This window comes from Typopeltis vanoorti, chromosome 11 (genome assembly GCF_054136105.1).
Source record: "Typopeltis vanoorti isolate ZY-2024b chromosome 11, IOZ_Tvanoo_1.0, whole genome shotgun sequence".
Lineage (NCBI taxonomy): Eukaryota > Metazoa > Arthropoda > Arachnida > Uropygi > Thelyphonidae > Typopeltis > Typopeltis vanoorti.
The window spans coordinates 59,122,793-59,148,986 of NC_143559.1; the positions used below are offsets into that span (position 1 = coordinate 59,122,793).

Genomic DNA, 26,194 nt, shown 5'->3' on the forward strand with positions numbered 1-26,194 from the left:
TGAATTTTCTGCCGCTTTACCAGTTTATAAAAACAGTAGCGCTTCACGTGTGTGCAATATATATTGCATATATATATATATATATATATATATATATATATATAATTTTAAATAAACATTTTTAAAGCTCCTAGTATAAATAATAAAAATTCTCTTGTTATTCAAATAAGCTGGAAGATACTAAACACAGCAGACGAAGCTGTCGCTAAACAAACCATGTATAATCATCGATTGAAGACTAATAAAATTTCACACTCTCACAATAGCGCACTTGCAAGACCGCATATCAGTGCCATTTCATTGGGTTTAACATCGAACGTAAATACTAAAATAGAAAAGAAACACTCTTGCGGTAATGAATGAAATTTTTAGTTACTATCAGATCTCTTATTTGAAATCTGAATACAGAAGGTTATTTTTTTTCTCCCCCGCTCCGAAACCAGTAACCTATTTCCTATCAGCATTTACCGAGAAGCGCAGAGACTATCTGTCAACGCGGGAAGCTTCGCCGAGTATGTCATATGACCTTGAGCCCTGCCACACAGTGAGCACGTGCTGGCGACAGACTGCAAGGTTCGAAGCTCGTTCGCTACCTTACCGATTTGTAGGTTGTTCGCACGGTATACCGACCCCGCAAAATGGCTACTCCACCAGAGAGTGATATTGAGAAAAGAAAGCAGATTAGTGTGCGGGGTATTGCTTTAGTGGAAAACGTAGCTAATGTGAAGAAAACATTCAACCGCCATCTCCATTACACACTCGTTAAAGACAGGAACGTTGCTACGCCTCGCGACTACTACTTCGCTTTGGCTCACACAGTTAAAGATCATCTGGTCAGCCGCTGGATCAGAACGCAACAGCATTATTATGAAAAGGATCCAAAGGTATTTACTGTTGCTTTTAAAATAATAAGCGTTATTATTTTATTCGTATATTTTATCAATTTCATTTTTATTTTCTTGTATTTACTGCATCGTCTCGATATTTACCAGTGCCTCCCTCATCCGTCAAAACAATTAAACTGCATAACAACAACAAGGGTTAGCAGGTACTTTTGGCAGTCAGCTGTGCAGTATTATTCATAAGACATACATCTATTTAAATTACCGCCAAAGTGCTTTCTGATTTGATTGGCGCTTCATGACTTTACTCTTTTTATTATCTTTTTTTTTTTTTCCCTGCTCATTCATTATCAGCATGAAGAAAGCATATATTTAACTCACTTGTTGTGTACAATGTCTGAATTAACTTTCATTTCAAACTCTCGTAGGCCGGTTTTTTTTTTTCCCCTGTTGCCATAAAAAAAATCATGTTCGAAAACAGATTAGGATTGCTAGTTTGAAATGCAGAATAGAGAACTTAGGTTAAATAATTCAGAAACTGTGTAAAATTGTCATTAGCCGTTAATATGATGGCATATGATACTACGACCTTTTAAGCGAGTTTCTTGATTTAAATGCAATCCGTGAGTTGCTTTAATTGTACTTGCTTAGTTCTCGGGCCTTCCCCGCATTGCGGGGGTTTTGTAACATGCTCGCTACGCTACTGACTATCAGGTTTTTATAAGTAATAACATATTCATTAGGCTTGTGTACGTTTTGAAAACTAGATTCCTCATTTTACGGGAGGAGGGGGGGGGGGTCTTTCTACTGAAGTGGCGTGATCCAATTCCGCTTGAAAAAAAGGCACATTCTTGTCCTTGACAGAATTCAACTTGGATTCAAATCCTACGATTGCTAGATATCGTATATTTGAAAGTGACATGCATACAAATATCCGATTGTTCTTTAGACAGCTCCTTAAATTAAGGATCCATCCTTAAAACATGAGGTAGAGTTTAGCACACCTTTTTTTTATGTAACTGAGGTTTAATACCATAGCTACCTTTTGATTGACTTATGGAAGGAGGAAATAATAAATTGACCCACTTCTTGGGACGGGTGGTGGGGGTAGTAAATAAAATGTGCACTGTGACAGGCGGAGTTAGATCTGGGATGATGTCAAATCACAGCCAAGGCATTTTCTTGGAAAATTTAAAATTTTTCATAATAGGAATGAGTTTAAATGATCTTTAAACTATGTTCAACTGCTGATTACAAATAATTCATTTGCATCAATAATTACTTATTGAAAGTAAAATTATAAATATCATTATCTGGAGATTTTAAAGGCAAAAGCATATATGTACATTTAATTTAAAAAAATTTTAAAAAATTATGACATAACATAAGTATGCCATTAAGTTTCCTCCTCTCTGTGAGTGAAGGGAAGAGAATGTAACACAAGTCCCGAAACAGGCGCTGTTTAAGGTGTACTCATAAGAATACTTTCAGGCTGCACAATACCTATTTGTCAGATGAGCGATTCTACGGGTTTCGAGTTGATAAGAGCCTTCTTATCACCATAATTAGCCGCTCTAGATTAGCTGGCTTTCCCTCTGGGGGGAAGGGAAAGAGAAACTCAATCTGGATGATGTTATCCTATATTTGTTATCATAAACGATATTAGGATCTCATTTGTAAAGATTGCGAAGTTTCTCTGACGTGAGACTTTTTACGCATGTCATAAATATCACAAAAAATCAGTCTTTTAATAATTAAGATACTTATTAAGAACATCCAGATTAAGTTTCTCTTTGCCTTCCCTCCTGAGGGAAAGCCAGAAGTCACTATGATTAGCACGTATAGAAATCGGCCACTTTAGAACGTCTGCTTATATTAATACTTTCTTTTATTCTACTCAAGAGGAGGGACTGACATTCTCCTCCTGTGGAATTCTAAATATGTTAGTAGGAAATATCTCGTTTATCTCTGAAGTGCAGCCTTGAAATCAGCCATAGTATTTAAAATTTGCTAATTAATCTTAACTTTTGCTCTTTGGGATTTCCAATTCGCAAAGTAATTCACTTGATTTCGTGTAATTCTTTCAGATTTCTCTAGAAGTAGAGTATCACAAGGGTTCTGTATTTTCATCTTTTCCCTCATTGACGTGAAATCTGTTGTTTTGTAAGTGATTCTTTCCATTCACTCAATTCTTTCCTTCGTTTGACACGTATTCCAGTTCTCCAGTGTTGCATACTTCAAGATCTTCCATAAACAATATCTTGAACATTGATCTCCTTACCATTATCAAGTGGGTAAGGAGAGGCTAGTGAACTGCAGGGCTACCAAAACAGCCCTGTCTTATTTCTTACAAAGAAAGACATCCTTCGTTTCCTTTTGATAATATATAGACATGCAGCCGAGATCAGATTTCTCTTCCTGCGATGCCTAGCCCTTTCCGACACATCACATCTATTACCTTCTCATCTTCTTCCTTTCAAGTCAGTATGTCTCGCATGTACAGCTGCTAACTCTAAAATTCCAAAATCTGTTCAATCTTAGAATAGGTCTCACTTTTCTGTTGTGCACCGAAAACTTCCCAAATACTATCCACAACAAGCTAATGGATGCACTCGCTTCCCCCCCCCCCCCCAACATTCACTTATATTAAAAATGCCAAGAAATTAAGCAAGGTTTGAGCTGGAAGTTTTTTTCACGAGTAGGCTATTTGTATATTGAAGCTAATGGTTTCACGTGCAAACTTTATTTGCTTGCACTTGGATAAAGGTTAAACAATAATAATATAATTTTTTGACATTTTTAATTTAATTTAAAACCAAGTGAAAAAAAACTTTTACGTTTTCATCACTCTTATGCCTTTGGTAGAGGCATTGTTATGGACATTGTTCTACTGACCTGGCCATTTCCACACTTTCTTCTACCCTAAAAACACTAGCATCCGCTGGTCAACATCTCATCTCCATTTGCTGTTCAAACTTCAAGCCATCGAATTAATTTATTATATATATATTTTTCCACTCTATCTACTTGTCTTCTGGAACAGCATTTTTTCCCCTCTCATTCATTATAATGCTTTAAGAACTTTGTTCAGTTTTACTTAATTAACAACAAAAAAAAAGTAGAAAGATAGCTACATTATTTTGCCAGCTTACCATCCGTAGTTGATATTGTAGTCGTTTAAACAGTTTTCACTCATTGCAAATCGAACTTCATACTTTATATCCTCTTCACTCCCTGCGGAGCATAGATTCTTAATCATTGTTCTCCATCGGACTCTGTTCATTGCTTCTTTCCTGATCTCATTTCAGGATTTTCCCAGCTGTTTCCATCTCTGCTCTTCGATTTCTCTCCTCAAGATCATCTTGGGGCATCCCTTTCTTCTGCTTCCCTGTGGGTTCGATTCCATGGCTATCTTTGCTATATCCTTATCTGGATTTCTAATTACGTGGTCTGTTCATTTCCATTTTCTTTTTATTGTTTCAGTATGATGTCAGATTGATTTTTTTTTTTTTTTTTTTTTTTTTGTCCCATAATATCTTGTTTGAAATTCTATTTAGCCAGTATATTCACAATATCTTTCTATGATATCGATTTATGTAAATCTGCAGTTAAAATCATTTTGGTTAATTTTCAGATATGTTTCGGATCCATATAACAGAATAGTCTTTACATTTGTGTTGAACAATTATTTTTGTCTTGAGATTTATTTCTTTACCCATATTTTTCATTGTATTGAAGACAATTTGGGTTTTTTCTATTTTATATTCATATCCTCTTCTGTTCCTGTTTCAGTGCTCACCACTGATCCTAGATAAACAAACTGTCTACCTCTTCTTCCATAAGTTTGAGTGTGATTTTGTTTGGGATTAATCTTCATTATTTTAGTTTATTTTTAAGCCACATTTGGAGGCTTCCAGGTTTAAATTATCTATTTTTCTTTGCATATGTTGGTGCATTTGAGCCAGCGAGCATGTCATTTTATTTGTCCATCTCCATTGCGTATTAACGTTTCCATCTGTTTTATTTCTCATTACACAGCCTAATACTATCAAGAAGATTGTAGGGGAACTCATGTGTCCTTGCCTTACACCTCTTGTTGTTTTTATTTCTTTACTTAAATTCCCATTACATATTATTTCGATTTTATAATTGTCATATATTATTTTCCCTATATTTACTATCTCTGGTATGCCATAATATTTCATTAATTTCCAAATTATTTATACCATGGAATGCTTTTTCAAAATCAACGAATCCCAAATACAAGCTTCTCTGCAATTCTATTGATTGTTCAATAATTATTCTCAGAGTTATTATTTAGTCTATGCATGATCTATTAGGTCTGAAAACTGCTTGTTCTTTCATTTACGTTCAGTTTCATGTTTCATTTTTTCTAGTATCCTAATGAAGATTTTAATATCTCTTCTGTGCTCAGAAGAGATATTCCTCGCCAGTTTTTGTCTGTTGTATGTGGTATTTTCACTAATAATCCTGTATTCCATATTTCAATTAGAGGGAAACACAGTATCTCTGTAGATATACGTATGTCTGTTTTACATCGTTCTGCTTGTATATTGTCTATCCCTGCCGCTTTGCCATTTCTGAGTTTATTGCCTTTAGTTTATTTCTACTTTTGTTATCTCTCCTGTAATTATATTTAATGTTTCCATTTCAGTATTTTCTGGGAGTATAGTTTCTTTATCGGGACTTCACTGGTGTTTCCTGAAAGTGTTCTGTTCATTTCTTTTCTGTCTTTTCCCCTCGTCAATGTTTCCTTGTTTCTCTTATTGGCCCCTCTTTTCTCATATCTTTTCCGGTTATCTTCCTTGTTATTTCGAAAAGTCTCTTGGAATTAAAGTTTGCAGTATAAGTCCAATGAATGCTCAGCGTTTGCTGTTATAACTGTAATGTTAAAATATTCTCGGATAAAAAAAAAGTTTGAAAAATTTCACTATATCTATTTCTCAGAACTAAATCCTACCATATTTTGTACTGAAATATTTCTATCTATAATTTTTAAGCAGCTATTTCGTATAAAATTTCTGCGCTGGCGTTATTTAGTGTGCGAAGATAGAAAACCCATTAATCTGATTGTACAAAACATTTACATACATCTTTCTAATATTTATTATTATTTATAATCAGTTTAAAATTGTCCATCACTGGGAATCATACAGATCTTTCATGAGATTATTTTATTAGTTATATGAAGCAATACTGAATCTAAAACGTTTTTTTTTTTACTTTAACAGAATTTTATTTAATCATCGATATCGCGTCCCCCCCGCATATTTCATCATTTTGTTTTTGTTCATTGGGTATTGTTACGTTTCTTGGAAGGTGGGGGCTCTCAATTTTAGTAGAAAAAATGCACATAGCTTACTTCTGTTTATTTCTTATAATTGAAGATGTAACAATATTAAAAATGCGGATAACTGTTTTATAAAATAACTTAAAAATTATCCAAACATTGATCGAGTAGAAGAGAAATCTTATTATTAATAATGAAGGAGAATTTATTGAGTTGTTCGAGACCCTTCTCAAGCAGCATGTAAAAGAAGGCACGAGGTTAAAGAATATTAGGTTTGATCATAGCGTTAGAAGGGATCTCAATTAAGAGTGATTATTTTACGACCAGTTGGTGACTGTGATCATGCTATACTTTCCTGGGAAGTAGATAATTATATTGCTGTTCCAATTAGGACAGGTTACATGATTAACTGGAAGGCTGGAAATTATGACCAACTCAGGAAAATACTATCTTTGGTACCATGGTATCAGTTATGGAATGGGAAAAATATTATTAATGCATGGGAATCTGAAAAAAAGTGTTTAAATGAGATAGTATGTGAATGTATCCCTAGAGTTTGAAGAACAGCTAGGGCGGAAATAAGATGATGATGTGGAAGGAATATTGTGAGAGGAGTTTATAAAATCGATAAAGTGCAAGCCAGAGAGTATTGTGCGGAAAGCTAAATCTGAGTATGAAAAGAAATTGGCTAAAGAAAGAGTGAATAAAAAAAAAAAAAAATGACTTGACTGAATGCAGAAGCTGATGAGATTGTTCAATTAATAAATGCGCACTTTGCTAAGATATATCAACCAGGTGTATGCAACATTGGACGAAGAGATAGAGGTGCATGAAGATGAATGGTGTTGCATAACGTAGATAAGAGTTCGTCAATAGGGATAGATAGAACATCAGCACGTAAGCTATTAGAATGTTCAGACCTCCACGGAGTTAAGAACTCCGTGGAGGTCTAATAATGAATAAAAACTGAAGCAGTCGTTACAAAGTATGTACTGTAGCCATTTTTATTTAGAGCACTTGATGTGACTATATTTTTAAGGTTTCTATTTTGTTATATGAATGAAATTCATGATGTTTCATCACTTTAATTTCTTGAGTCAGGAATGATCGCCTCTGTGTGAAGTCTTATTTTTATAGTTTATGCCATTTTGTTTCTTCTCAAATACTTTATTGGTTAAAGTAAGATTAATTGTTTGACGTTAGTTCTTTTCTCATTGTCATTTTAGTTCATGGATCTAGCCTAGCATTTACAAAACTTGGAAAACAATTCGGACTTTATTACGTTATTAAAGGCCAGGTTCTTGTGCTTTTCTGCTAGTAAGCTGTAACATCAAAACATACTATTTCCTGAGAATGTTGTGGAATTTATCACCTTGATAGAGAACTTTGGAAGGCCGTTTTGTGGCCTTCATTAAAGGCACAAAATGACATTAGCGGATTCGTTAAGTACCAGATTTCACAACAATGAATCTGGTACGAGAGTACAGTCTGTCTACTTAATTACATTCGAAGTAATGGCTCGTTGCATTTGCGTTGTGTAATATATTTTTCCCCATTTATACTATTTTACGGAGCAGTATTGTTTATATAATGTGCTGTCCAGTCTTCATATTACTTTTAATTTTGTATAAAATCGATTGCTTTTTTAAATATATCAATATAAATTCGACGCTGCTAATTACACGTGGCAGGAGTACCTGCTGTAAAATAAAGAAAAAAGTTTCATGTTTGGTTTGACAGCAACAGGGTTGCAGATTATGCAACCCTTAGCCTACTTTACTATTATACGATATTAAACGTATAATAGGATTGCAACCGTCATAAGGTTGCAAAATTCATATTTAAAAAAAAATATGAATTTTTTTTTCACAAACAGTAATTAGTAAAGCGAATGTTAAAATTCGAGGTAACGTAAATGTATCCTATTTCTTACGATCATATCAGTAACCTCAGTTTAAACTGGGACACTTCTGACCCACTTTGGTCCCAAGTTGTTTTCATTTTAGTTTTCCTCTTTCCCTCGAAAATTTCCTGAGTACTTTGGGAATTTTTTTCCCCTCTATAATAACTGCGGAAATATTCAGAGCCAAATTGTTTTTTTTTTTAATGAGTTTTAGTAATAAAGCATAAGCTTTATTACTAAAACTGTGTGTGCCATTTTAATAACAGCTGAAGGCGCGTGATTAACATTGTCGTATGTTATTTTTTATAACTAAATTTATATTAATTTAAATATAAACAGTACTAGCGTATACACTTTGTATTATAATGTTTGTACGTGATAAAATTTATTTATAATTAAAAGAAACATACGTATTAATCACATTGAAAATTATTTAATGTAAATATTTCATCCTAAGTATCTTAGGACATCATCAGTACAGTAGTTTAAACAATAATAGGAATAACGTACAGTTAGGGCGCATGATTTACAACTTTTACATAGATCTTTATATAAACATGAACGTTTATATAAAGATCTATGTAAAAGTTTAGACTTTTCCTAATGGATCCTATGGCTAGGATTTTCAATTCCGTGTTGAGAGAGGCCAGATTTTTGCGGTTTAAAAAGACGAATGTGATGGTCTTGATGTTCCGAGATGCGTTTCTGAACAGACCTACCTGTCTGTCCAAAGTAAGACAATTTGCATGAGCATGGAATCTCATAAACGCCAGGCAACATCAAAAGTGAGAGTTTGTCCTTAGGAGAAAGTAACAAGTTGTAAATTTGGTTGATAGGTTTGTAAGTAGTGGCAAAATTGTATTTCTTCATAATTTTAGAAAGACGTTTGGAGATACCTTTGACGTAAGGTATGGGAATCCTATGGACTTCTTCTTGTCTGGTTTGATGTGTGGGAAAGTGACTGATGATTTTTTTTAGTTGTTTTAGGATTATATTCATTTAGGATGGCTGTATTTTTGATATCCTTTTTGGATTTACACATTCAAAGAAAAGAAGACGGTTCCATCGCCACGTCTGTCTTTCGCAAGCCCATTCTCAGGTCGCTACATTCACAGTGCTTCCGCTCATCATCCATCTCAGAAATCTGGCATTATTAAATCACCAGTTTCCAGAGCATACAAATTCTGCTCCTCTGAAGAATCTCTAAACCAAGAATTAGAAGTAATCAAAAATACAGCCATCCTAAATGGATATAATCCTAAAACAACTAAACAGAATCATCAGTCACTTTCCCACGCATCAAACCAGACAAGAAGAAGCCCATAGGATTCCCATACCTTACGTCAAAGGCATCTCCGAACGTCTTTCTAAAATTATGAAGAAATACAATTTTGCCACTACTTACAAACCTATCAACCAAATTTACAACGTGTTACTTTCTCCTAAGGTCAAATTCTGACCTTTGATGTTGCCTGGCGTTTATGAGATTCCATGCTCATGCAAATTGTCTTACTTTGGACAGACAGGTAGATCTGTTCAGAAACGCATCATCAAGCTCGGAACATCAAGACCACATTCGTCTTTTTAAACCGCAAAAATCTGGCCTCTGCCTCTCTCAACACGGAATTGAAAATCCTAGCAATAGGATCCATTAGGAAAAGTCTAAACTTTTACATACATCTTTATATAAACATGAACGTTTATACAAAGAAAGTTCTGAAGCCCTACTACACAGACCAAATTTAAACCGCAACGACGTTCTTACTATTCCTAAAGTATGGGAAATTGTCATGCAAAATTGTGTAAAATAATTATTATTAGTTTTTTTTTTTTTTTTTTTTTACTTCTGTAACACGTTATGCACGATTCTATTGTAATTATGCGCCTTTTATTATTGTTTTCTATATAATTCCTATTATTGTTTAAACTACTGTACTGATGATGTCCTAAGATACTTAGGATGAAATATTTACATTAAATAATTTTCACTGTGGTTAATACGTGTGTTTCTTTTAATTATGATCTTACCACAGGTTTCGTTATTTAAAAAAAAAAAAAATATATATATATATTTATATATTTTTCTGTATTTAGGGCCCATTGGTCCCAATGGAACTCCGAAGAAAGTAATTTAAAATTTTGGAACATTTTGCTAAAATGTTCAGCAAAATCTTCCAAAATTAAGCAAAAAAAAAAAAAACTTTTTGTAAAAATATAATCAATAAATATATCACTTTTTATTATTGTTTAACAGCATATATTCGCGATACCTAATTATTTTAAGGGCCCATCCAATATCCTAATTGGGATCCTGCATTTGCTGCGGCTAGGAATGAAGGTATTGTCGATTTTTATGTATTTTTAACGAGAAGGTATGGCATAATCTCATAGGCATTCAGTTCCACCAAACGTCATTGAAAGATTGGGGCATGGCATTGTCTGGAAAATGGGATGAAATGGCTCCATTATGTTCGTTGTTTCATATACTGTACGTTTTCTTAAAAAAATAAAAACTTGTTCCGCCCGCTGCACTTTTCATAAAACAATATTGACAGATTTTTAGCGTGTATTTTATTCTAATAAAAGCAATATATTCTTATTTTTAGGTTGTATTGAATATACGTTGTCGTTGTAAATGTCTTTAATACTATATTATATTAAAACAATTGATGGAATATCGAAGTATAATTAATGCATTCTATTCGAAATTAAACAAAAGTATTGACCTGTTGCCCAGCATGCTCCACAGTTTGAAAATCACTAACTTAACGTATATATTTTCCTTATATGGATGATATCAAATTGAAAAAAGATAGTCATACCATTTAGAAGTAGTTTTAAGTGGAACTGTTAACACGGTGATGAGTAGAAGTGATAAATCAGCGTTGCTATCTCGAATGGAAGCACACCTTTGTGTTCATTATTATGTAATCAATTTATTGAAGCGATATGGGTTTATTTTCTTAAGATTCTATCTCGAGTTCAAATTGCACCACAGAATAATAAAAGTAAGAACTGTCATGATTCAGATTGTGATATCTTCTTATTCGGTTATTTTTCTAGTACACAGTCAAATAAACTGAAATCTTTTGCTTATGACAGGCTTTGAATTTAGCTTTCAAGGATGTCTAGACCTCTACATTTGTTTGTTATAAATGGCTTTCACACGTGCCCTGGCTTATGATTTCATATCATAACTATTTTCATGTCAGTATTGCTTTACAAATAAAGATTCGAAACCAATTATTTGAACATGAAATTTACTTTCTCTAATTACCTTCATTTTGTAGAATAATAGTAATAAGTCGTAGTTACAGGTCCTTTTTAGGTCCACGACCCACCCAAATTAGCTTTCGTAACCATAATTTTTAGGATAAGGTGGTTAGTGTAAATAAGTATACTGTAGATATATTGCGTGCGTTCTCCTGGCCAGTTTGCTTAATGACGGACGAAAAACTTGAGTTTCCGGAAGGGAAACTCTTCCATCACCATGAAACTAACTCGCCTTCAGTTGGAAAGCCCTCATCAATGTTCTTGGCATTCTACATGGGATTCGAAGCCAAGTCTTTCCAACCAAAATCGACTGAATTAAAGTTATCGTTTTAAATCGTGTGCTTTAGAGGGTTATTATAAAGTATTAAAATTATATATAATTAAAATTGTGCTTGGATGGAAAGTTGTTTGATCGTAAACAAGGGGGGGGAGGATTTATTCTTTTTTTTAAATTTTTTTTTAACTTTAGAATTTTGTAATTTGTTTACTTGGTATTAAAAGTTTAAAAAACATGATAAATTTTGTTTAAAAAAGTCACTTGCTGTTGGGGGCGGGGAGCGGATCGTGCATCTTTAGATTGGAAATGACTTGAGTTCGATTTATTTCACAAGGAATTTTTATATGTGAAGGTCAGTTAGTGACTTTCATACAGTTTTTTTTCCGCAAGGAATCAACCAGAGGACACATGCAATTAAGACAAAACACTGTGTAGATATGGTATGGCTAAATGGTGAATCGTGTGGTGGTGTTGGGTTTTCCTCCATTGGAGATGGCATGAAATAAGAAAATTGCAATAATTTGCAGAGGTAGTTTGGGTTATTTTTTTTAAATAAATAGAAAATCCGTACACAATAAGGCCCTATTTCATTATCTGGAATGACTTTTAAAAAGAAAAAAAAAGTTTTGGAAAATTTAAAATAAAAAGTTACTTAAACTCACAGATAGGGTTTTCAGATTTTTCTGCTGTATCGTAGACCAGTTCTTCTAGAATGTTAGTTTCCTAGTAGTGGAAAGTGGGTGTGCATTTTAATTTTAATCAGTCACTTCAATCATTTAGAAGCAGACTAGGGACTCTACTTCTTCGGCTACCGTGGAGAAAATTTTTTATTATTATTTCTCCTTTATTGGTCCTTTATACCAACGATTCCCTACCCGTATTATACTAAATACATGGTAAAGTATGTCAAACATGCCATTAAAATATTATGATTATTATTAAAGGGGCATCTCCCTGGAGTTAGAATCATCGCCTGAGATCCATACAATATCTGTCATACCTCTTCTTGAACTCATTGACAGAAGAAGTACTCAAACTCAGTCAGGCAACGCATTCAATTCATTCACCACTCTTCAAGCGAAAAAATCTAGTCCTCATACCCTTGTTAGCCACACTCTTAATTTCCAGGGATGACCTCTTGTTCTTCCACCACTATCCATTGCTGAAACATTTTCCCTGAATCAATCATTGAACAAAAGGGGAAAATGAACAAATCATTTTCCCCTTTTAGTAACTTAAATTTTTCTATCATATTTCCGCCTATCAACCAACTTCTGTAACACGCAAACTCTCAATGTGTGGAGCATTCCTTGCACCACTCGCCAACTTGGTCATTCGCCTCTGAATCTTTTCAACCAATTCCTCATCTTCAAAGAATCCAGGACCAGACCTGAGCACAGTAATCAACTGTACCCCCCCCCCCCAAGTCCCTAGCCTCATCAATGTGGTACACAGCTTGTAATCTTTTGATTTCCAAATGCATACCTTTTACACTTTGCCACGTGCGCGGATACCCATTATCTTTTGCCCATACTGCCAGCTTATTTAAAATCATCCTGCAAGCTCTGTACATCAGCTATATAGATATATTTTTAAATTCTTCAGGAAAGCATTTTGGTTTCTTTTAATATTCTCACAGTGCTAAGGATATTGAAAGTTCATGAAGATTTAGCGATTGAATAAATAAATGCATGTCTTTTGTTTTAATTATATTTACTGAAATCAGACGTCTACCATAGATTGAAGTGGTATACCTCATAGGAAGTTGTCGGAAGTGATTCATTATTTTCCTCTTTCTTAGTAACTTGTACAATCTTCATTCCAATTTTCATACACTTACGTCTGCCTTTCTAAGAGCTTTCTAACTGAAAGTTCTTCTTCTTGAATTACTGTCCAAGCAGCTAATACCACTGACTGTGTGGCCAGTGTTTTGTTAACTACGTGTTAATCTGGCAGGTTTAAAGGATGAAAAATCAGTTATTTTGGGAAAGAAAACGCTCTTACGTATGAAACCGGCTCATTTTCAGTTGAGAGAGAAAAAAAATTATGGATTCGAACCATGCCTTCTTTCTTTAACCAAACGAGCATCCATCCTCACCTGAACTCAAGGTGAGTTAGCCAAACTCGTATGGAGGCGACGGGATTTTATTCTCACAAATTCAGCAAATCCCTCTCCTGCAGAAATGACAACCCAGCAGAAGAAAACTGCGTAATATACTTGAAACAGCCAGGGTATGATCGCCTCACAGCTTTAGTTGGTCTGGTGTTACGCTGTTGAGTTGTAGTATGTCTTCTCCGTGGCCTTCAAAAAAAAAAAAAAAAATCCATTTCGATTAATTTATTTACTTGTTAGTGTCTTGCCCTATTAAAGTACGAAATACATAACCGAGTATATTAACCTGACCTATGAGCACGCTAGCTGACGCAACTTTTGTTTAGCTTATTTTGCTCCTATTTTCAATCATATTCGAAATATGGAAATATTTTCTGATAGACGTAGCATCTCAAATGCAGGATGCGAATTGATTCGAACATTTACACCATGTTTAGCAATCCGTCTAAAAACATCTTGAGGGGAGAAGGTAATTTATTGTACTATCAAAGAGTTGATTTTTTTTTTCTTTTTTAACACTTATTCTGGACAGAACGTTTAAACTCGTATTTACTGTCTATACAAGAATCGGCATAGAATATCGTTTTAATAACACGATTTTCCATTTATTATGAAAGATGTTTTATGTAATTTAATTTTTATGTATGAAGAACTGCACTCCGTTCTGCTGCTGTGAATATCTTCCGTGAAGTTGTGTCTTCGTTTTAAATTATTCTTTTAGCATGCAACAACTTAACAGTTATTGAGGCTTCCATATATTTCTCCTTTCCTGTTGATTTTTTTTCCCATTTTTACTCTGTTTTTGTAATCATCATTATTTTAGTTTTAAATGATTTAATATTTTAGTAGTCTGAAAAGTAGTCTTCGAATTTATGTGAATCATGGCCACTCAAACGTTTCTCATTCCCGAAGCTGTTGTTAAATAAAATTTGATTTCAGTGGATTCCTATAAGGTTTAAAAATGGCTAGATCTAATGAGCATAAATACCGGACACATTATATTCATATAATATTTTTCTAATTTTTAGTGTTTGTATACTGACTTTTTTTTGTTAAAAAAAGTTATCCGACCACACAAACTAGTGTGTATAAATTCTCTAAAATACTTTTATTTGTATGGGTCATAAATATTCGAGATTCTTCTATATTAAGATTGATATGATTACACAAGAAATAAGACCAACCGTCATTTCGAAGTCTAGTTTTCTTCAATGCGTTCTCTTTTTGTAGAATGACGTTTTACTTGTTCCTGTCACTGTTGGCAACGTTTTACTAAAAAAAAATTTTTTTTTTCACTTCCAAAATTATCAAATTTCGTTGAACTCGACTTCAGCAGATCTGCATTTTTTCAAAAAGAAACTATTTTGAGTCTTTGCAATAAATAAAGCAAACAACAACAAAAAAAGTCCTATTGAGTACACGTGAAAGCTATCATGTTCTTCGTGTGCCAATTACTTCCTTCACCCACGAGGGGAAAAAAAAAAAACCGGTATGAAATTGCGAAAATATTCGTATTCAGATATTTTTAGTATCATGAACGTAATGGAAATTCCCCACTTCTTCTGCCGTTTGCGTAATCTTTAATCATTTCGAACTGAAGCAGTCACTTTTAGTTTATTTCTAGGCATTGGTAATTGCAAAGTTAGAATTGCTTTTGACTGACGTTCCACTTGAAATCAATAGAACTGCTCAAAAACCGTATATACATACTAGCAGTATTTTCATATGCTGTTTTTCAGTAATATAGTTCACTAGCATTTTTTTCCTCTTATTTTTATAATAAGATTTCATACAAATACATTACTCTTACTCTCCGACGTTATAAAAATCTCCGAAACAAAGTCGGCTCATCTCCTCGCACGGAGATAGCAGTTTTCTCTTTCTGGAAATACGAATTTTTCTTTCCGTGAAACGGCCAGAAAATACTCATTTAACACAGAAAATACTGAATCGTAGGTAGTAGTAGTAGATGATATAAGGTTGATATCCTTTCGTGATGAGTCATTAGACTCCATGGGGGGAGTGTCATGCAATAATTATTATTATTATTATTTCGGGCTACTCCGGGGAGTCCTTAGACTCATCGAGGGAGGCCCTAAACTCCATGTCCACACAACTATTTGGCATTCTCACAGTATCTATCATACCTTGCCTTGAACTCGCTCACTGTCATAGCATCCCCCAACAGACTCTGGCAGCTTATTCCACTCATTTACCACTCTAATAATAAAGAACCCAGCTCTAACACCCCTGCTAACCACACTCTTGCCCAGCTTCCATAGGTGTCCCCTAGTTCTCCCACCACCAGTCCTGATCTCAAAATTATCCTCTGAATTAATCTTATAGAATCCTTTTAGCAATTTGAATGCTCAATCATATCTCCCCTTTTCAGCCTATCAACTAGTTTCTGCAACCCACAAATCTTCAACCTGTTCTCATATGGTTCAATCCATAGACCTGCTATCATCTTAGTCACTCGCCTCTGATCCTTTCCACCTCCTCCCTATCAAGAAGGAACCGAGGTGACCAAATCTGGGCACAGTAGTTGAGATGAGGTCTTATCAGGGCTCGGTACAGAGGTACAATAACTTGCTTGTCTCTGCTCGTCAAGGTATTTTTCAACAACCAAGTGAGTTGATGAGCTGTTTTAGCTACTTTTGCAATGTGCCCCCTAAACTTCATCTCCCTATCCACCAACACTCCCAAGTCCCTGGCCTCATCAATCTCTTGGAGTACAGTTCCACCAATGTGGTATACTGCTGCTAATCTTTTCACCCAAAAATGCATAACCTTACATTTTGTCACATTAAATTGACATCCATTCTCCTTAGCCCAGAACTCCAATCTATCTAAGTCATCCTGCAAGACTTTGACATCTTCTGCATTCACTATCGCCCTACCCAACTTTGCATCATCAGCGAACAAATGAACTGTTCCTCTTAGATCCTTCCCTATATCGTTAATGAACAGATTAAACAGCAGCGGTCCAAGAACAGAACCCTGTGGCACACCACTAGTCGCAGGCCGTCTTTTGGACTCCACTCCTGAATAAACTACTCTTTGATATCTGTCCATCAACTATCCATCTCACCAACCCTATATCCATTCCCATATGTTGTAGCTTATGGATTAGAATTCCATGTGGTATCCTGTCGCATGCTTTTGCCAGGTCCAGCAGTATCACCGTAATCCCATTTCCCTTATCCAGTTCTGCTGTCACCTTGTTATAAAACTTGAGCAAGTTACTGAGGCATGATCTTACCTTCACAAAGCCATGCTGTCCCCTGTACAGTATCTCATTTTCATCAATCCATTCCTGTATTTTCCCCTTGACTACTTTCTCCAAGACCTTGACAATGACCCCTGATATGCTGATCGGTCGGTAATTTGCCACCATAGTCTTGGATCCTCCTTTATGCAGTGAAACTATTTTCCCCTCTTTCCACGCCTTCGGGACTAAACCAGACCAGACCCGAGACTCAGATTAAACAACATGGTCAAGGGCACTGATAATTCCTTAGCCGCTTCACGCAAGACCCGTGCCGGTATACCATCCAATCCCACAGATGTATTCACATTAAGGTTCTGTAATAGACTATTCACCTCCACTTCATTCATCACAATTCCCGTATAAACTAATGGTTCCTTCATTTTTTCAATGGCACCACCTGGACGATATACTTTTGCAAAGTGTGCGCTCAGTAACTCCACTATATCGACTGGTTCAGTGACCTCCTTACCATCGTCATTCCTTAAAATCATTTTGCCATGTACAGTTTTTTTCTTGCTTGCAGCATGTTGAAAGAACTGTTTGGGATTCTCTTTTGCTTGCATAGCTAGTTTCCTTTCATAATCGGCTTTTGCTGTTTTTACCACACTCGTTACCCTTCTGGCCTGCACTTTATACCGTTCGTGTGCCTGCAGGTCACCCCTTTCTTTAAATTCCCTCCGCACTTGTTTCTTTTTTTGAAGCTCAAGCTTAATGGTGTTATTTATCCATTTAACCACTACTTGTTTTACTATTCGGACCTTAGGTATACAATCAGCCATAACCTCCTGTAAATGCTCCTTGACCACTTCCCATGCACTATCGACGTCCAGTCCTTGCAGTTGTACATGCCATGGCACTGATCCAAGCAATCTCCTAAGCTTGTCAAACTTGCCAGCACGGTAATTCCACATATACACTGTCTTAGACAAAAATTCCACACCTTTAGCCACCTCCCAGGTCAAGACCTTATGATCACTCTCACCAATAGGTGGCAATATGGTCATATTCATTACAGTCAAATTGTGAGATGCTATTACCAGGTCAAGCACTCTCACACCCCTAGTATTTTCAATTACATGCTGTCTCAGATAGTTATCCCTTAATAATTGAATAAAATCCATTTCCTTCCTCACATGTGTCCTCTCCTCCTTCCAATCAATATTACCATAGTTGAAATCCCCCATAATAATTACCCTCCTCCCACTCATTTCATCAATTTGTTTATGCATACTATCTCCACCATCTATTCCATCACCTGGTCTATAGCAGCACCCAACTGTATATTTTATTCTGCCAGTCTCAATCTCACACCAAATAGCCTCAAATTAGCTTCTTTCACTATCTTGCAATACAACTTCAATTCTCCTTGGCTGCAGTTCATCAGCTATCATCAGTAACACCCCCCTTCCCCATTTTATTCTCTCTGTTCCTCCTAAACACACTATAACCTACACATTCTATCCCACTAACTATATCATCTTCCGTCAGCCATGTTTCACTAATGCCAATAACCTGTGGCCAGGAAGAGCCAATCAAGGCCAAAAATTCTTCCTTCTTGTTCCTAATACTCCTGGCATTAGTATACATGAAATGCAGTGATCCCTTTGTCCCACCCCTATCTTGATACGTTATTCTAAATGTTCCATTCCCATTTTTTGTCTTTAGTGCTGGCTCGGTTACATTATATTCATTTTTACACTCAACTGTCTCACTGAAGTTTACATATCCACTCCCCCCCCCCTCCTTGGTAGTTCTAGTTTCCCTGGTTCTGCACATCCATTTTCACTTCATTCAGCAACACTTTTTCCAGTCACCGCACACCAAGTCCATTCAAATGCAGGCCATCCATCTTGTATAAGTCCTTTCGCCCATCAAACTCATTCCACAAATTCCACACCACACCGTCTGCATAACCTGCGCATAATGTCATTTGCGATTATGGCCCTCCTTCCAAAATCCTCTCTGTCATACCGCGGCAACAGAATCACCATTTTAACTCTGTCACTCTTTTCTTTCGCCACCTTTAACAATACTTTCAAGTCCTCTCTCATAAAAAATTTATCACCTTTCAATTCATTCGTACCCACCACAATTATTAATTCTTTCACCCTCTGTTTTTGCACTCTAATACTCTCACTTACATCCTTAAATTTCGCACCAGGTAAGTACGATTTAATTACACTCCCATCTATCACTCTTAATAACGAGTCGCCATACAACACTCTTTCCTTCATTTCAGAAAATCTCCCACTCTTACGCTGTTTATTTACGTTAGCCGAATCACTCTGGAAAGAGTTTTGCAGGTGCTCTAATTGCCGCTGCGCATTTTGTATCACTGCGCGCAACCTAGCGATCTCACTTCCTACAAATAATTCCTTATTTTTTTTTTTTTATCATTCAAACCATTTTCTCTTTCTGTATAGTTGCTCTCACTCTTTCTTAGATCAGCGCTCACATTGCCATCTTGTACATCGCAATTCCCAATCAAGCCACTATTTTCACTCTCATTCTGGCTTTCTTCAACCATAACTGTCTCGCAACCTGACACATACTTCAACTCCTCACTTTGCTTATACTTTCTGCACTTTCTTCCACCACTATCACTTTCAATCCAAACTCCAGCCTCATTCGGGAATGCATACATTCCACACACATCGCATTGGACAAATTCTTTCCCATTATAGTTTTTGAACAATGGCGTCGTATTTTTGGACGCCATTATCTTACGTCGCATTGGCGCCATATTCAAATCTATGAAACATATCGTTAAATACTGAATTAAATAACGGAATTCACACCAAAATCACCCAGACACAACAAACTACCAACATTAGACAATATTACGTTATGATTTTAACCTATATTCTACTTTTCATTCAAAATTGTACTTAGCTTTCGGGAGCTCCCTGAAAATACGACCGACCGTCTCATTATAGAGACAAGATGTTGATATGAAATATGTTTGGTTTTATTGATTTCTCATTATAGACTGACGGTGTGATTTAATTTGCACTGACATGTTTTGCACTATTGGAAAACGTAAAGAAATCAAACAACTTTTTTGTTGCAGTGATCAGTTTTGTGACGTGCAAAGCGTTTGGATAATTAAATCATGTAGTTGTTAATCCTGACTTTCGCAACAGGTATTCCAGTAATTGTGAAGTAGACCTCCGCAGGATGCAGATTATTTCCCGCACTATTTTTCTGTTCCTTTTTGAGAATCAGTTTTCAATCTACTCATTATCCTAGTTAGTATCGCTTAATAGTTTAGAATAAGATTTCAAAACTCATTTGAGAAAAGTGATTTTGATTAATAGTTTTTTATTTTTATTTTTAACTCTTGCCGGCATAGAACGCAGTAGATTAGCATCGAATCCTTTAAAATACAGAATAACATACAAAAAAAAAAAAAATAATAATAATAATAATAAAATTAAAAAAATTAAAATTAAGACCGTTTTATATAATTATTCCCCTCCTCTTTCGGGTGCTTAGGAATTTATTTGTAATACATCAAAAAATGTATGCAAAAACTGACAGATCCTGTATGCTACTGTAACCTTCGTAATGACGCAGTATGATCTTCGCCACCCTTGCACCAATAAACTCAAAACTCAACCAAGCATGCAAAATAGAAAATAGCATATTCCATTTCCATTCGTGTTTCAGCAACATGTTTGTTTAGCGGGACGTGTAATTTATACTAGCTATTTCCGTTGTGTTCCCCTCAGATACATTTTCGAACTTTGAATAAATAAATACTACAAATTTTAACAAGAATGATGATTTGCTTATGCATACTGTCTACTTTATAATATTGAATGAATACTCCATGTAAAACATGGTTAATTTTGAAAATCCAAGAACTTATTTATATTTTTTAATGACTTGGTTTAAAAGATTGTCTTTTAAACCAAGTCATATGCCAGATTTTATTATTATCAGAAATATTTTTCTGTTGATCGTCTTGTGTGTTTGGTGTCTGCTTTTCTGGAAGAAAAATTTCTATCTGTGTGCGAGGCTGACCAACTGGCCTTCACTTGAAAAAGCCATTATTAACGGTTCCTCGTCTCAACGAAATTTAGATGAAAATTAGAGGGATCGTGCGGAGTTAAGGATTTTTTTTTTTTTTTTTTTTAGTTCCTATCTCACATTATTCATTTACTTGAATATGCAAACAAGAGAGAGAATCAATAGCAGAGATGGAAAATGCAACCCTCCTCGCAAGTACCATGGTCATGGCACTCTTCCAGATACCTTTTCTTCCAGAATCTGGAATTGTTTCATCTCACAAAACAAACTGGCCTGGCAATTTTTACAGATTTGCTTTGACGGTAATTCAAAATAACAATCCATACACATTGAGGAAGTTAGATGATTTTTTTCTTTTGCTATTAAACTGTTCAGCAGATAACTTTATTTTATTTATTTTTTTTAATTTTGAAACTAATCAGTAAATTTTTATTATAAGACTTCCAGGGAGTCAAGAACTCATTGAGGGAGACCATACCAGATGCACTCACTACTTCAACAGGCAAACTGTTCCACTCACTCACAGTTCTGTGAGAGAAAAAATCCAAGTCACCCCTTTCTTAACCGCACTCAAATTTCCACGGATGTCCCCTTGTTCTCTCCCACCTTCCACATACTGAAAAAATTTATCCGTTGATTACTTTTCAGAAGTTTATAGACCTGTTTCATATCACTTCCTGTTTACCAGTGTCTTCAGTCCACATCCTCTGAACCAGCCCCCGTAATCTACATTCCATATTCCCGATGTAATCTATGGTACTTTTTTTTTACTTTTTCCACAGCTTCTTTATTCCCTCGAACGCGGGAGAGAGACCAAATCTGCGCGGAATACTCCAGGTGCGGTCGAATCAAAGTAAGGAGGCAAAATAACTTCCAAATCCTTATGTCAATGTTTCAACATTGCAATTATCCTCCGAGTTGTATTTGCAAGTTTTGCAATGTGACCTTTGAATTTCAGTTTCCGATTCACCATAACTCCAAGATGTATAGCTTCGTCAGTTTCTTGTAACTTAATCCCACCACTATAATATGTCGTTGGATATCTCATCATTTATCATCCTTCTTAAATACAATAAAAATGTTTAATCCTGAGCCGGTCTTTATATTCTTAACTTTGAGCTGCTCAGGGACACTGTTTTTAGAAGCGGGAAAATTTAAAGACTAGCTCTTTGGTGTACTTGCGCACTTACTGTTATTCCTTTCATTTGTAACCAAGATTTGTTTTGTTTCTTGCAAATACAAAAATGCTGAGCATAAAAATTTATCCATGGATTTGTTGTGGTAGCAATTGTGCAATATATTCAGTAATAAATGCTTTCCTGATGATTAAACAATTTCAGTATTATTAAATTAAGGACTTCCGGGTGTCTTTTATATTAGCCTAACCTGACAGCTCGTTTGTTTCCGAGACTTCGGTTAAATATGAATTCTCAACTGTCATAAATCTAAAGTTATTGCAGTAAATTAATAATAGAGCCACCGCGAAGTTCCAAACATTCATTCAAGAGATGGCGAGAAATTAAGTATTTGCAAACAAAAATATCGATCCCTGAGTAAAATACCCAGACTTTCCGTCCTTTTCTTCCCCCCCCCCCCTCGGACTCATCTGAACTGGCGAATATCATGAAATTACGTTGTTTATCACTTATTTACTTATTTTTGCTTAAACGGTTTCTCTTAATATGCGCATGCGTGGAACAATCCAATCCTTTAATTGTAATATAGTGTACATGTTTCTTAGCGACGAGTTATGTTATTGTGGCATACATCAGTTACCATTTTATATATATACAGGGTGTTCGGGATAAATTTGACATATTTATAATTAATTATATTTTTCCGTAAGTTACATGTATTAACACACACTTCTCTTCATTTAAAAGTTTGGACCCTTCTTCATTCATATACAAGATGTCAGAAAGGATGGATAGCTGGAACCCACCTGAATCATGGAAGAGAATAACTTGTATCATGATGATTCGTGCCCGCCATCAAAATAAGGATATTACGACTGCTGCCCAATGCTCCCTGAATACAGTAAAAACAATCAGGCATGAACTAGAGACTTGCAATGGTGACTACGAGGATGTAGCAAGAAGAAAGATCCCTAGCAGACGATCTGATTGCGTTCGTACAGCAGAATTCCTCGCAAATCTGCAGGAACAGGTGTTGAAGAACCCTGGCATTGGAATTCAGGCTTTGTTCGTGGAGTTGCTAACTGTAGTCAAGCCCTGGATAACAAGGGTAGCCAATGGTAGGCCGTATGTATGGCAGCAGGATTCGGCCCCTTGCCACACCTCTGGGAAAAGTCAAAAATGGTTGTCTGAAAATTTCTACGACTTCACCAGTCCAAATGTTTGGCCTCCAAACTCCCCAGACCTTAACCCCATGGATTATTTTGTATGGGGCGCAGTTGAAAAAGACACCAATCGCACTTCCAGTAATACAAAAGCCCAGTTAATGGATAAAATTAAAACAGTTTTTGCGGCCCTTCCCAGGGAGACTGTAGCATCAGCTTGTTCGAGGTTCCGAAGCAGAATTGAAGCTGTGATCGATGCTAATGGTGGTTATTTTGAGTAAATCTTGTTGATAGTATTGTAATTAACTCTGCCTGTAATGTTTTTTTGTCAATTCATTAAATTTAATAGATACAAAGAAGATTTTCTTTTTCCTTACGAAACTGTCAAATTTATCCCGAACACCCTGTATATTTTTTGAGTAATTGCTACACATTACAAAATTCCTTTATGAGGATGAAACAAGCAGTAGTTCTAGAACTGCTTTAAATAATGACGTAAATTTGCTCATCACATACGCAGTATTCCAAAAATATTTTTAATTATCGCCTATCAAGAGAACGCATGAAAAATTTCTCTTCTTAGTGGCTATTAAACTCATAAGAGAAAATCAAGGATATAAGTGTCGTGCTGTTATTTGAATTATTATAGAGGTGTCCAGCAACATTCGACAGCGATCTTCAATCCAGTTCATTAATGGGCCACTTAGAAATACGGGGGGGGGGGGAGTGGAGTGCATTACCCTAATAGTTTTGACTAAGGTTCAGTAAACATTGCTGTAATTTAGTTTCGTATCAACCAAAAAACACGAAGGAAATATAGTTCTGTATAACTTTAAAGACATCTTTCTTTATTTTTGCAGAGAGTAGCGTAGTAGCCAGTCTAAGGCAATCAAATATTAGAATTCCGTACCATTTGTAGAAATTCTAACATCTGGTTATTCTCTCTGATTGAATAACACAGGGTTCTGTCTTTTGTTTGTATAGGTGTTGGTTAAAAAAAATGCATCATATATATATATATATATATATATATATATATATTGTTTTCTTTTGATGTTCTTACGTCTCAACGTTAGTTTTCAGTTTTTAAGAAAAAAAAAAAATTGCCACATACTAGTGAATGGCCTCGCTCGATGAGCCCCTGGCTCTCTGGAGTCTCTCTTAAAATAATATCTCTGAAACATTCTGTCAGTATGGTTACGAGATTGATGTATGCTAAAATGCCTTCATTGATGATTAAAAAAAAAAAAAAAAAAAACTTTCGGTGGAATGATTTTGCCTTTTCTCACTTCTCTCTTTGAAACCGGAAACAAACACTTAAACCATATCGATTCCGTTAGCTGATTGCATAAATCGATTATCGTTTATGACTGTTTTGTTCTTCCTTACAGATAGTTTAATAGGTTAACCTAAAATCATATGCCAAAAACAATGCCTAAAAGTAAAACGAAGAGAGCAGATTTAGAGTATTGAGTATAAGACATCATTGGGAACAGCGAGCAATCGAAATGGTTTCGTCTGCTAACGATTTCCGATCTAATTTGCAACATTAAAGCAAAGTTCATGGTGGCATAGCAGAAAATAAACCTCGCTGTTTAATTCCCTTTCAAAATTAAAAGTTTCTTTTATTTCTTTAATAAGACGGCTGTAAATCTAAAATGTTTTAATCTCCAGGTGCCAATTAAAGCATTATTTAAAACAATATTATTTTAATGCGTTAAATTTTAAAATCTTCCAACAGTTATGACCTAATTAAATCTATACAGTAAATATAAAGGACCCCCCCCCCGCAAAAAAAAAGACTGTATTAATTTACTTCATAATTAAGCACCATTTGTATATTTTATTGGATATGTAAGTGTATTATAGACATTAATTCGATTTCACTGCTCGTGGTTGGGAATATTTTCAATCGATATTAAAGCGAAATGGAAACATAATTACACTAAAGGAACAATCGTTGTGAAACGGACAAAACAAGCGTGTCTCCTTATGTACGTCTACATCGTGACCTGAGCATTCCTATCGCGCTCGCGCGCACATATACTGGAAGGTTGTCGCTTATATAAACGAACGCTCATGCCCTTTTTATGTCAAAGAACGTATTCCAAATTATTGCAAAATATACAGCGATTTAACATAAATTACAAAACATTTAAATGATTAAGTGTTAATTTTCTGACCAAGATTTTATGAAAATTTCCTTGGAGAATTTATCTCGGATCTTCCGTTCGGAGCAATTCTGTCATTTTCGCACTCATATAGTTTAAGAGCTCGGTTCAGATCGATAGATGTCATCGTTGGAAGAACTCTATTTAATGAGTGCGCATCACTTGACAAAACAATTTTTGTTTAGGATATTGACCCAGACTAACAAGAAATTTGTAGTCCCACTTCACCCAGCACAACAGGCATATATTCTCCTCCCCTCCCTCGTTCCTAGTTCTCGATTCTTAGAGCGGTAACTATAGTAACAAGAACCACTATACTCCCTTTTTTAGCCGAAGCAACGTATCTCTCTCTTTTCCTCCGGAAGGAAGCTTAGATGAAATAATCCATGCAAGCTTTAGCTGGGATTTGATTCATAAACGATGGTAATTGCAGTGTTCTCGGTTTTCTCCCCCAAATAAACTGTGTTCAGTTTTATTACAAAGAAATCCATTTATTAGATTATATTCACAGAATATTTCCCATTGTTAATAATGATTAAAAGCACAATGATCTATTCTGGAATTTAGTGTTTTCTATCATTCTGCCTTAATAATATGCAATAAATTATTGCATAGTTCGTTAATTAAGTAATGTATAGATTGTAAAATCACTTACGGGCCGTTGATTTCTAGATATAATAATGGTTACTAGTGTCATCATAA

The 26,194-nt window shown here is 35.3% G+C and overlaps 1 protein-coding gene across 1 annotated transcript in view; it reads left to right on the plus strand.

Annotated features, from left to right (window-relative positions):
- The first annotated feature begins 554 nt into the window (after nt 1–554).
- LOC150101616 (glycogen phosphorylase-like) overlaps nt 555–26,194 on the plus strand; it is a 253,929-nt gene continuing 228,289 nt past the window's right edge. Inside the window, exon 1 of the mRNA XM_090399990.1 lies at nt 555–884. Within this exon, the coding sequence (XP_090256116.1) occupies nt 639–884 (246 nt within the window). The 5' untranslated portion in view covers nt 555–638. The remainder of the gene's footprint in view (nt 885–26,194) is intronic.